We start from the raw sequence: 12,071 nt of genomic DNA, 5'->3' as shown, positions 1-12,071 counted from the left end.
TGTGCAATTCCCAAGAAAGCCACCCACAGACATTTATACAGCAAGACTGGCGACCAGGAGCTCAACTGTGTTTCAGAACTCACTTGGAAGGCGGACAGTTTGTGCTGCTACGCCAAGGACAGGAAGTGCTTGCAGAGGGACAGGAAGTGCTCACCGCTGCAGTAGCCGAGGCTGGAACTGAGATAATGCCATTGTGTAAGCAAGCCAAGTGACCTCTCCCTGAGCGCAGAGTCCAGAGGCTGGCGTCGAGAGCCCTGGCCCCCACCCAGCCCCAGACTCCCCAGGCACGGGGTGGGGGACTTGGTGGAGGGACAGGGGGGAGGAATGGAAGAAGAAGGAGGAGGAGGGGGGATATGAGGCGTGTCACCTCCACCACCACCATCCCAACATGGTCAACACTGCCTCCCCTCCTCTGAGTTGACTCTGAACCTCACCTTGTAGAGGAAATGTGACTACGACTCCAGACTTTATGACTTCTCCCATCAAAAGCCAGGATTTTTCACTCCCACACAGAGAGAGAGGCCATCGGGGCACACTCATACCCCACGCCCTTATCAACACACGCATTCACAGAGACACACAGGCAACCACCACAGTCACACACACAGACACACACACGCAGGGTCCCTCTTTCTCTGTTCTCTTAGGAACGGAGGGGGAAAACCCTATCAGGTCATCAGCAGTAAAATAGACGATGACAGTATTATAGTCCAGATCCTGTCCCATGCAGCGTTCGGTTGGACCTCCATCCAAAACACCCTCCCACCAACCCCCAGAGGGTCACCCAGCATGCTCTGGAGTCCCTACTGGTGTCTGCTCAGGGCATGAAAAGGTTGCATAAGCATCTGTCATATTTCTGTCAGCCCCTTTTGACATGTCAGAGAGGCCGTAGACCACAAAGAGATGGGAACGGTCCGCGAAAAGACGGAGCTGACAGTTTGGGGTCTGCTGGCTCTGATAAGAAGTCCTGCAGCTTGTGGGTGATGTTTGGATTTTTGACCACAAACATGGGACTTCTTTCTCTGCTAGATAAACACACCATGTCTGGATATTTCAGGTGCAACAGGTTGCTTTAACCTTTGCCTCTGCACCATTATCCCGGTCTGAGATGACCACTCCAAAAAACAAGGAAACACATTTTTGCACATTTAAATAGTGTGTATGCATGTCATGCGAGTTTATAAAGTTTATTTTTGACTGCTGGCTGATGTCATCTGTACATCCAAAGTGAAGCTTGCCAAAGGTTTTACCTCCAGTTTAGTGTGAGACGCTAATATGGAAAAAAAAAATTTGTAGAGGAATTTGTAGAGGAAAATCAGGTTTGTATTTAATTTTAATACTTCCACAAAGAATGATAAAGTGCACAATGAAAGGAATGAGCATCTAATGAGGTGTAAGTAATTTGAAAACATAATTTTTGAGATATTGCAGATAAAAAGTTCCTTAAAGCCTGTGTGAGCTGTTGAAAAAGTTGCAGTATGATAGCTGGGAATAAAATTAAAAAGTCTTTCAATTTTGAGTTGTTCCATCCAGGCTAACTTTATAAATTTAAACAAACACGCTCTTAATTGGCTAAGAAATGTAATTAAGAGGGTTTAGGCCCTCCGTCTAATCAATCAGCTGTTTATTTAATTCATTAACATCCCAGACATCAGGAGAAACTGTTTTGACATTTTGAGCATCAGCGTCTGAGACAGGAGCTGGAAGCGCCCTGGTATCACAACACTCTCCAGTTTTATTGTGTTTATTTCACTTTTTCTCCTCTTGTTGATTTCGCTCTCGGAAATCAAAAGCTCAATGGGCACCGTTTGTCAAAGAAAGTCTCCATCTAGACAGTCGTGCGTAAAAGTTGCAAATGAGGAAGTCATTAAGTCCATTAACTAAACCTGATATACGAGTCTGTAACGCAGTTTGCGAGCCAATACACAGACTGGTGATGAAATATTGGTGTCTGACAATCCCTGCTGTACCATAATGAGGTGAGAATTACGACGCGACCTGCGCGCGTGGCTCTGTTTCTCCCTTTATTGTGGATTGAACTTTTTTCTTTTTTTTTTTTTTTGATTTCACGTCTTTTTGCTCCAAAGTCTGGTCAAACTGGACGATGCAAATTCTGAAAAAATCTTGCACTAATGCTCGGACAAAATTCAGCAAATAACTGCACAAGAGTTTCTGCACACATTTAAAAAAAATCGCTGCTTTTTCCCTATCTGAGGAGCTCACCACTCCAAACAAGGGTAGCGGGCTGGGCGCTCTGAACTTTTTTACACCTTTGTAGTAGTGGGCACTCCCTCCACACGGTGATTGGCTGCTTCTACGTTTATAGCGCACCAACGTTCACACTCACTGCTGAGTAGTCGGTGCCTTTCAGTCCATGCGGCTTCTAGGAGAGGTTAATGGATGTGACTAATTATTTTTCATTCTACTCTGAACGCCAGACGCATTTGATTATTCCTTGATTCCTTTTTTTTTTTTTTTTTTTTTTTAACTTATTTTTAAGAATTTATTACTTGTCGTGTGTTGTCGCCTCTGCGAGCTGTCCGGTGGCTCTCCAATCCTCCCAGCTGGAAAGAGATGAGTAGTCCCGATGCGGGTTACGCCAGCGACGATCAGACCCAGGGAAGGTGTACGCTGTCAGTCATGATGCCTGGAATGGGACACTGCCAGTGGGCCGACCCTCTCAGTCCTCTTGGGGACACCAAAGTAAAAAACGAGCCGTGCGCGTCCAGCTCCGGCAACCAGAATCGCGGGAAGAGCGAACCTCGGATCCGACGGCCCATGAACGCGTTCATGGTCTGGGCAAAGGATGAGCGCAAGAGGCTGGCGCAGCAAAACCCGGACCTGCACAACGCAGAGCTGAGCAAAATGTTGGGTAAGGAGATTTATACTCTATTGTAACAACCCTGTTATTCACACATTTGCCAGCTCTGTGCAGGTTATTGGGCAGTCACGCTATTATTTTCCACTCTGATTTTCAATTTTATGTGATTGTATTTTTAGTTTGATGTCAGTTTTAGTCTCATAACCATAAATAGTTATTTTCCAGTGGACGAAGTGATGTTTTTAAAAGTTACGCTGTCTCAATTAAGCTTTAGCTGTAACCTCAAAAACCTGTCCCTGCCCCCTAAAATGGCAACAGGCTATTTTTGTGTGCATCACCAGACTGCATACAGTATCTGCTGACATATCACTGATGTGCACTCTCTTCTTGACCTGCAGGGAAATCATGGAAAGCCCTTCCTATAACAGAAAAGCAGCCTTTTGTGGAGGAGGCCGAACGGCTGCGAGTTCAGCACATGCAGGACCACCCCAACTACAAGTACCGGCCCAGGCGACGAAAGCAGGTGAAGAGGATTAAGAGGCTGGACTCTGGCTTTCTGGTCCACGGTGTGTCTGATCATGCAGCCTCATCGATGCCTGGGGAGAGCAGAGTGTGTGTGGACAATCTTGGCATTGGCTACCATGAGCATGGCTTCCAGGTTCCTCCCCAGCCGCTCAGTCACTACCGTGATGCTCAGGCTCTTGGAGGCCCCTCTTATGAAACCTACAGCCTGCCCACGCCTGACACCTCTCCTCTGGACGCTGTGGAGTCAGACTCCATGTTCTTCCCTCCACATTCACAAGAGGATTGTCACATGATGCCTGCATACCCATACCACTCACAAGCAGCAGAATTTCAGCCCCAGGACCCCCTTTCGAACCACCACAGCAACGCCATCATGCACAGACACCCAGCCCCAGCTTCAGAGCAACCCCCTCAGCCGGCCGCGCTCCCCCCTTCATACATGGGGTGCCCCAATCCTCTAGCCATGTATTACACCCAGCACTGCAGCCCCAGTCACACCAAACGGCACCCTGGTGGAGCAGGACAGCTCTCCCCACCTCCTGACGCTCACCCTCACTCAGCAGACGGCGTGGAGCAGATGCACCACTCTGACCTGATAGGTGAGGTGGACCGCAGCGAGTTTGAGCAGTATTTGAGTTCCTCTTCAGCGCGTGCGGACATGACAGGCTTGCCATACGGGCCACATGAGGCTGGCATGCAAGGACCTGAAAGCCTCATATCATCAGTGCTGTCAGACGCCAGCACAGCTGTGTATTACTGTAGCTACAACAACTCCTAACCTCCTGCCCGGCCTGTTACCCAGCCACAAGGACACATGCTCTGACCTCAAATCTCTGTAGCTAAATTTGAACAAAAATGTTATTATTTTTTTATTTTTTTACTACTGAAACAGGAGGTTTAGGAGGTTGTGAACCCAGCTTTGTACTGTACAAGAACAGTTAATAAAGCCATACAAGATTTTAGTAGGAACACTGGTTTGAACTTTTCTCTTCCTCTCTTGCAGGGATATGAACTCGTTTTGTGATGATAAATATTGTACAGTCACTATTTTAAGATTTATGTATATACTGAATTTTTTTTAATACTTTTGCACTTTTGAGAAATAAATGTTTGCCAACAGCGTGGTCTTCTCTTGTATTATTTTGCCTATATTCTCAAATTCATGTCATTTGATACATTAACTATTATAGGGTATACCTATTTATAAATAGGCATATATTTAGTAATTAAAAAAAAAAACATTTTGGAGCACAAATTCACCTTTCCATGTGGTCCACCCTTATTCCTTATTACGTGGCTGTTTGTTTTTCCGACTTCCACGCGGAGCTGAATGTGTTCCCAGCAGAAACAGTTGCTCACCTGGAAGCAGGGCAGCGGAGGGCTGCGACCCGGCTTCCTGGCCCGGACGCAGTGGAGGTAATCACAGTGCCTGTGTTACACATGGCGCCTTGTTTTCGCAGCATGGGAGAGCAGTTTATGCTCCGGACATCCTGTCTGTAAATGATTTAGTCTTTTCTGATTAATTGTAGGGGCCATTAAAATTCAGCGTGGACAACTACACCTCTTTTGAACAATGGTAATAATTTATTTTTGCGTGTTCAACAACAGAACATGAGGTATACACTTGGATATCCATCCTCCAGCTATGCGTAATAACATGGCAATGACATCAGGCTTTATTTCTGCGCGTATACTGAACGGCTATGATATATTTATCCACTAATGCCTGTCTGTCCCTTTGACATGAATCAAACTTATCAGGCTAAAATCTTTAAGAGATCAAACCAGACCTTAAGGGTAATTCGATGTATTTATAACTCAGCAAGAGCCCCATTTTATAAATAGAGGTTTTCCCTATTTTAAAAGGAAGAGGTTCTTCTCTCAGGGGTCAATCACCCTGACCTCACGATCTGTTTTTAGCACTTCGGAGGAAACGTGGTCCTGAGGTGTGTATATGTATTCATGCGCTTTGTTCCCTCTGAATATTTTTAAACATGTAGAAACAGACATTGGGCTCAAGGTAAAAACTGACGGCTCTTCCCAGAGTTATTATACCGTCTGAAGCTTTTTCACTTCAGGGTGAGTGAGTCTCTGAGTGTTTCTGGTTGAAGTAAGTACGTTTGATTTGAGGAAGATGTAGCTACGTGTTCTGCTTTCCCTTCTCTCACCCAAACCGAAGTGTCTGCCTTCAGGGCCGTGCAGGAGAAGCCACTGTAATGGGTCTGAATGTGTTTAAATTCAGTCCGCAGCTGAGTGGCAGGTTTATCCTTCCTGTTGTTACTGCTAATAGGTGCATAACAACAGGCTCAGGCCACGATCCCTGAGGCAACAGCACAACGGGTGGGGGGTCACCTGCTTGGACTTAGGGAGAGGCAGACCCCCCAAGTCAACCGTGATATTATCTCATCGTGATAATTTACCTGGGCTAATTGATTAGGGAGAGCTCAACGAGTAAAGTCAGACTTCACAGGCGCTCACAGACTTGGGAAGTTGTTGGAGATGTGATGGAAACATTTAATGCGTTGAGGGAAAATAGTGTTAGTTTTTACTTTTTTGTTTTGCTTTTGTATTCTGATAAATTTACAATGGAATCAAATTCAGTTACAAATACAACTTGATTTAAAAAAAAAACCAATATTTATATAATGTCAAATTTCTCAGCATAAAAATGTACGTGGTGTCATTTTACTCTGGTCTTGTGTTTTTTTGTTTTGTTGGTTTTATGGGATGCGAATTGGTGCTTTATAAATAACTTTACTTTCTTACTCACTAACAAACTGTATTTATTAATTATTATGTACTTTTGTTAACAATGCAAATAAAATATATGTGGAGTTAAGAGGCCTTTGCTGTCACACAAAATATTTTCAGGCTAAAGCAAAGGCATTCCCATTTTACACTATAGAAGTCATAGGTTGTTTTCATATTACCCCACATATAAGAAATAAGAGCATTTATTTATTTATTTCAGCCTATTTATAGCAGTGATGTTTGGATCAAGCAGCAGCAGCACCGAATGTTTCCAGGTAAAAGCAAGAAATTCTGTCAGAGCAAAGAAAACACAGCTCAAAGCCCAGGAAATCAGGGCTTTCATGATGTTCCCACTGCTGCAGTAGTGCGCATTTGTGTGTGTGTCTGTGTGTGTGAGAGAGTTTTTGTGTACACATGTGTCCTGGGGCTTCGCTGCCAGCAGTGTGCAGGGAGCCACTCAGAGATTACAGCAGCACGACGGGCTGCATTAACACAGCAGCACTTAATCGCGGCACTGCCCTAATCTCATCTCAGGTAGCTGCCTTTCACAAACACACAGACAAATGCAGCTTCATGCAGCCGCAAAGGAGACAGCTGCAGTTTGATTCAACAAACCGGCAACATCAGCTGTGTTTGACCTCTGAGAGGTTTTAGCAGATATTATTATGTCACGACAGCAGTGGGCGAATATACTGAATGAGCAGCAAATGCACGGCATAGATAATACTGCTCACCTGAGGAGCTGCCTCCAGGTGCAAGCAATTATCCCTAATTGAGTTCTCTCTCCTAACTTTACACCGTTCAGAAACAAGGAGAGCAAATAAAAAGCCATGTCATGTTGTTATGTAGGACTCAGCTAAGAGTTCAATTCTGATAGTTTACTCTTCAATAACGGGGGCTCTTGATGCTTTTTTGAGACCGTTTTATAAAGGTTTCATTCTTTGTTACTGCCTTATTAATAAGGACAGATAATTCCCTAATCCATTCATTTTATCTATTTTAAAGCATCATGTGAGTACAGTTTGATTTGGTTGGTTTAGTAACTTATATTATGGAAAAGGGCTGCAGAAGATCTGGAACAAAATGCATTCAGCAGCTTATTAAGGAATTACTGATGTTTTGCCAACATTTGAAAGTGCAGCATAAGCATTAACCAACACAACCTGCCAAATTAGTTCTCATTAAGGCCTTATGAATCATCTAAAATGAACAAGCTATTGATCTGGACTTGACTGTTGTAATAGCCTTTATTTAGGTGTTAGTCATTGCTTGGCTCTTAACACATGCAAACAAGACCACATATCCCCCCCTTTCTGGCTTCCTTACATTAGCTACCAGTCAGTTTAAGAATCAATTTTAAGATTTTATTGTTTGCTATTAAGGCACTGCACAGATTGGTGCCTCTTTGCCTCCCTGATCTCTTAACTTTGCACACTCCCAGTGGATCCCTGATGTCTGCTGAGCAAATGCTGCTGGACTGAAACACAGAGAAGATCGGGCGTTTGCAGAAGCTGCTCCTAATCTGTGGAAAAAACCACATCTTCACATCTGGACCTAACCAACATAAGATACTTTTAAAACCCATTTTTATTCTTCAGCTTTCTGGAGTTTTGAATACTTTTTTTTCTGTGGTTTTACGTTTTCTCATTTTATGCTGTCATTTATAAATTGTGCCTCCTAAGTGAAAAAGTAATAGATTAATTAACCAATAATAAAGTCATTAGATACAAGTTATGCACCCTTTTTTAAAATATTCTCCTATTTTAAGGTCTTTATGCCATTTATAAAGAAAAATAAATGGCAAACACTGTGCATGAACATTTCTCATGTTTCTCTGATATGCCTGTATAACACAAGGTCAGCATTACAGCTGTATTTGAAGTGGATTCAGCTTCAACATAAATATCGTGCAGTAATGCACATAAATCAAAACCCTCTGTGCAAACCATTCAAAGTGAAGATTCTCCCAACCAGTTTCAGAGAGAGCGACAGCTAGGGGCTGCAAGGGCCCAAACTGATTAAGTCATTGATAGCAGATTGCAAATACAGCATGTGAGACAGCTGCAGTAGAGGGTGTGTCCTTTGTCTAAAGCAGGGCTGGTTGTTCATAATCCCAGGCATATGCTATCCCTCTCAGGCCTGATCGCTTTTATGGTCTCTGCCTGTCACACCATCGTCCAGTTGTGTTCCCACTATATATAGTTTCACAGATACAGTCAATCTCCACTCAACGCTGTGACCCAGTAAACTTTTTTTTTTTTTTTTCCTATTGATGACATTTTCAGTTGTAAATAATTTCTTTGTGAGTTAATAAGTTGAAAAGTTGCAGCAAGACAATATTAACTTGGGAGACGTCGTGCTTATTTTCAGTTTTTTTTTGTTTGTTTTTTTGCTGCATGCAAAAAAAAAATTTTTTTTTAAATTGCCCATTGAAGGAAATTTAAAAATGTCATCCTTAAAAACATTCACAAAATAACTAATCAAACCTGTGAACCATAACACATTTGCACTCTATGGTTCTGGATTATGTACATTATGAAATTTGAAATACCAACAGACCAATACAAGCTGTATCAGAATGTTAACAATACATTAAGATGGTAGTGTTTAATGTAATGCTGCAGGTAAAAAAGTCTGTAAGGCATTAATGTAATGTGCTCAGCCTAGCTTCAAAGCAGTGGTGGCCTACATACGCAATGTTTATTTTAACAAATAAATTTTTAAAAAAGGCGTTTCAAAAGAGAGCAAAAAATATGCAGAAATGATAAAGTATCGCAGCAGAAATAAGTAAGATAAGGCCAACAGAAGCCAGGTCTGAAAGTACTGATTATAAAATAGCGGTTTGGTGCCAGAGAACATTTTTCAAACTGGCTGGCACATTTGTTTCACAGTCAGGAATTGACTCAGGGAGCTGAATCAACTCCAGGCCTCTCCTGATCAGCTCAGCACTCACTGTTCTTTTGTTTGAATCCCCTTGTGGCATTCAGGACAATTTTTAGCTCACGTCCAGGCGGGTAGTCAGTATAAGATGACTACATCAGCAGTCAGTTTCCTCTCGGCTGCCTGTTTTTTCTTTGGGAGGCTAAAAGGTGTTGGCAGAGTGTACAGCCACACTTTGCTCTCTTTAAGTCTTGTGTCTCTCTTGTTACAGGATTCCCTCCCTGTTGGCTCCCTTCTCAAGAAACATGTAAGCAAAGTGAGCAATGCTGAACAAAGAGTATTGTGTAATGTGATTAGTCATTAATGAGTAACTTCAATTTGAAGCCAACTCTGAGGAGAAGGGAAAGCAAATTCCAAAGAATGAAAAAAATTATAATATCAATTTAAAATGATTTAAATGCAAAATGAAAAGTTGAAACTGCTAAAGAAAATAAATAAATAAAATATGAAAAACAGATCAATTACAATGGATAGCCTTCTAACATACATGATGGAACAGCAGCTAGAGCATTAGCTTAATATCAGTGTCAATTATATTTTAAAACATTTCATTACATGTAAACTTAATGTGCTTATCATAAAATATAAAAACATGAAAACATCTGTAGGTCTACACTGCCTTAAAGTAATAAAACAAATTAAACTTTACAAAAACCTAAAATACAACTTAACGCAAATACACAAGCAAAGTTAGGAAGTGTTAGCCTGAGAGAATAAGAAGCCTTTGCTTAAAACACCAGATAAAATGATTAAACTGTGATGTAGCTGAACTGCAGCCACTGAATAATTTACTTGAAGAATTTGCTCACTTGTAACTGGCTAACTGTGTCTAACAGATAAATATTTAAAATAGCCGGTTCAAAGCGATACATGTTAAAATATCACAAAGTAGCTAGCAGCTAGTTAGCTTGAATCGCCAGCTAAAACCTGATGTGTTTCCTGAAAACAACTCGAATAGAAACAATGAACAGATCAGGAGAAGCAGTATAAAAATACTTGAAGTGAATCACTGATGATGAGGATTAAATGTTTCAAACAGATGTCTACAAAGTGGTGATATTTCTGAAATAGACATTTGAAATAACTACAAAAGTTGCACATAATAACAAAATAGCATACCGCTGAAACTGCTGAACTGGTTACTTAAAAGCAACAAATCAGTCCTTAGATAAAAGTGTGCAGCCACACTTTGCCCTCTTTAAGTCTTGTGTCTCTCTCGTTACAGGATTCCCTGTTGGCTCCCTGTTCAAGAGGAAAGTGAGCAATGTTGAACAAAGAGCATTGTGTAATGTGATTAGTCATTAATGAGTAACTTCAATTTGAAGCCAATTCTGAGGAGAAGGGAAAGCAAATTCCAAATAATGAAAAAAAAAAACTTACAACATGAATTTAAAATACACTTTAAAATTTCTGAATTAGATCTTTGAAACAATTACAAAAGTTAGAAGTAGCACATAATAAGAAACGGCTGAAACAGTTGAAATGGTTACTTAAAAGTAACAAATCAGTCCTTAGGTAAAAGTAAAGTGAACGGTTCAAACAGCTGAAGGTAAAGAAGTAAAGAAACCGATGAAGTAGCTTAAGTAACAGATTAATAGCTGAAAACATATATGAGATTGGTAATGGATAGTGAAAATGAAAATATAAACAAGTAAACCTGCATGAGGAGCTAAAAGAAACTGAAAGAAACGGTGACATGAAATCTTCCAGCTCCTGTAACAAACTGAATTGATTTAATAACATCCAAAATGCTGCAGCTCAAGATAAATACAGACCATTGTCTGCTGTGTGTTTTTTTCTTTCTTTCGATCATTGAATCTTCAGAGAGCACCTGTCCCCACTTCCTCGGTCCGATGACTCCTGTTTGCTCCATCTATGAAAGATTGGCTGGGAACATCCTCTATCCGAGAGGAAGCCGATGCTCTGTGAAATTCACACCACTGGACCCATTTTGGGAATCACCGGTAGGACTTCCTAAAAAATAAAAATACATAAAAATATAGTCTAAATAAAGGGAGGAGAGGGCAGAGTGTCATGACCCGGGTCAGCTGCCTTTGTTGTCTCATTGTTTTTGTGTGTGAATGAGTGTCTTTGTGTCCGTGTGGTTGCATGTCTGAGCTGCTGAAACATTTTTTTCTTTTGTAGAATTTGCGATGTTTTTGCTGTTTATGGATTTATTATAAATTTTACCCACATTTGAGTAAACTTTACCTTCCTGGAAAACTTAAACTTCAGCTTAATGTCTGTTTTAATCAGTTGTTTTAGTGCGATATGGGATTACAGGACAGTTATAATACAAACTTATTGGTATGAATATAAAGAATAAAACAGTCTAATAAATTAAATAATTGTTTTGATGGCTTTTCTATCATTTTCTTCATAAAGTCTGGAGTCTGGCGTCAGGAAACTTTTGGAAACTAAAAAAGTTTTGATATCATATTTTGACATAAACATTTTTAATAAACTACAGCACACACCTCACATGTCTAGACATTGTTTGGTGTTTTTCTTTCAATAACACTGTCAGTCTGAAGGTTGTCTCTTACACAGGAAGCGTATTTGTGCTAGTGTTATTGGATTATGAACTTCAAACAAACATCAAACACATTTCCACTGAAATAGCAAACAGTCCACTTCCAGTTCCTCAGGAGCTGATTCCTCCACCTGAAGGTCCTGTCTCCTCCACCGCAGGACCCCATCTGTCCTGTTAGGTCCATCAGTAACAATGTGCAGCAGTCATATACACAGAAAAAAACATTATGCTATGTAAAAAAAAAATTTTTTTTTTTTAATGAAATAGGTTTTCAATGTTTGAAAGCTGCAGGAGTGGTTGGGATTTTCTGGAGGCCCTAAAGAAACCATCTGTGTTGTTGGTTGTAGCCACCAGGGGTCAGCTGAGTGCTGGGCTACGTGAAGCTCGCTGTCACATCAAACCTTTAACCAAGTGTGTATTTGTAAAACACATAAAGTAACAATTCTGTGCTAAAGTCATACATTAAAGAAATGGGATAAAAGCAGAATAAAGCTATAACTT

General features: G+C 41.1%; 1 protein-coding gene across 1 annotated transcript; it reads left to right on the top strand.

Moving 5' to 3' along the window:
- Window positions 1-2,491: 2,491 nt before the first annotated feature.
- Window positions 2,492-4,465, top strand: sox17 (SRY-box transcription factor 17). The gene is made up of 2 exons (XM_030756643.1): window positions 2,492-2,872; window positions 3,220-4,465. Exons 1-2 carry the CDS (start codon window positions 2,575-2,577, stop codon window positions 4,122-4,124), a joined length of 1,203 nt encoding a protein of 400 aa, XP_030612503.1. The 5' UTR covers window positions 2,492-2,574; the 3' UTR covers window positions 4,125-4,465.
- Window positions 4,466-12,071: the final 7,606 nt, after the last annotated feature.

Source organism: Archocentrus centrarchus, chromosome 20, assembly GCF_007364275.1.
Source record: "Archocentrus centrarchus isolate MPI-CPG fArcCen1 chromosome 20, fArcCen1, whole genome shotgun sequence".
NCBI lineage: Eukaryota > Metazoa > Chordata > Actinopteri > Cichliformes > Cichlidae > Archocentrus > Archocentrus centrarchus.
This window is presented reverse-complemented; position numbering and strand designations above follow the sequence as displayed.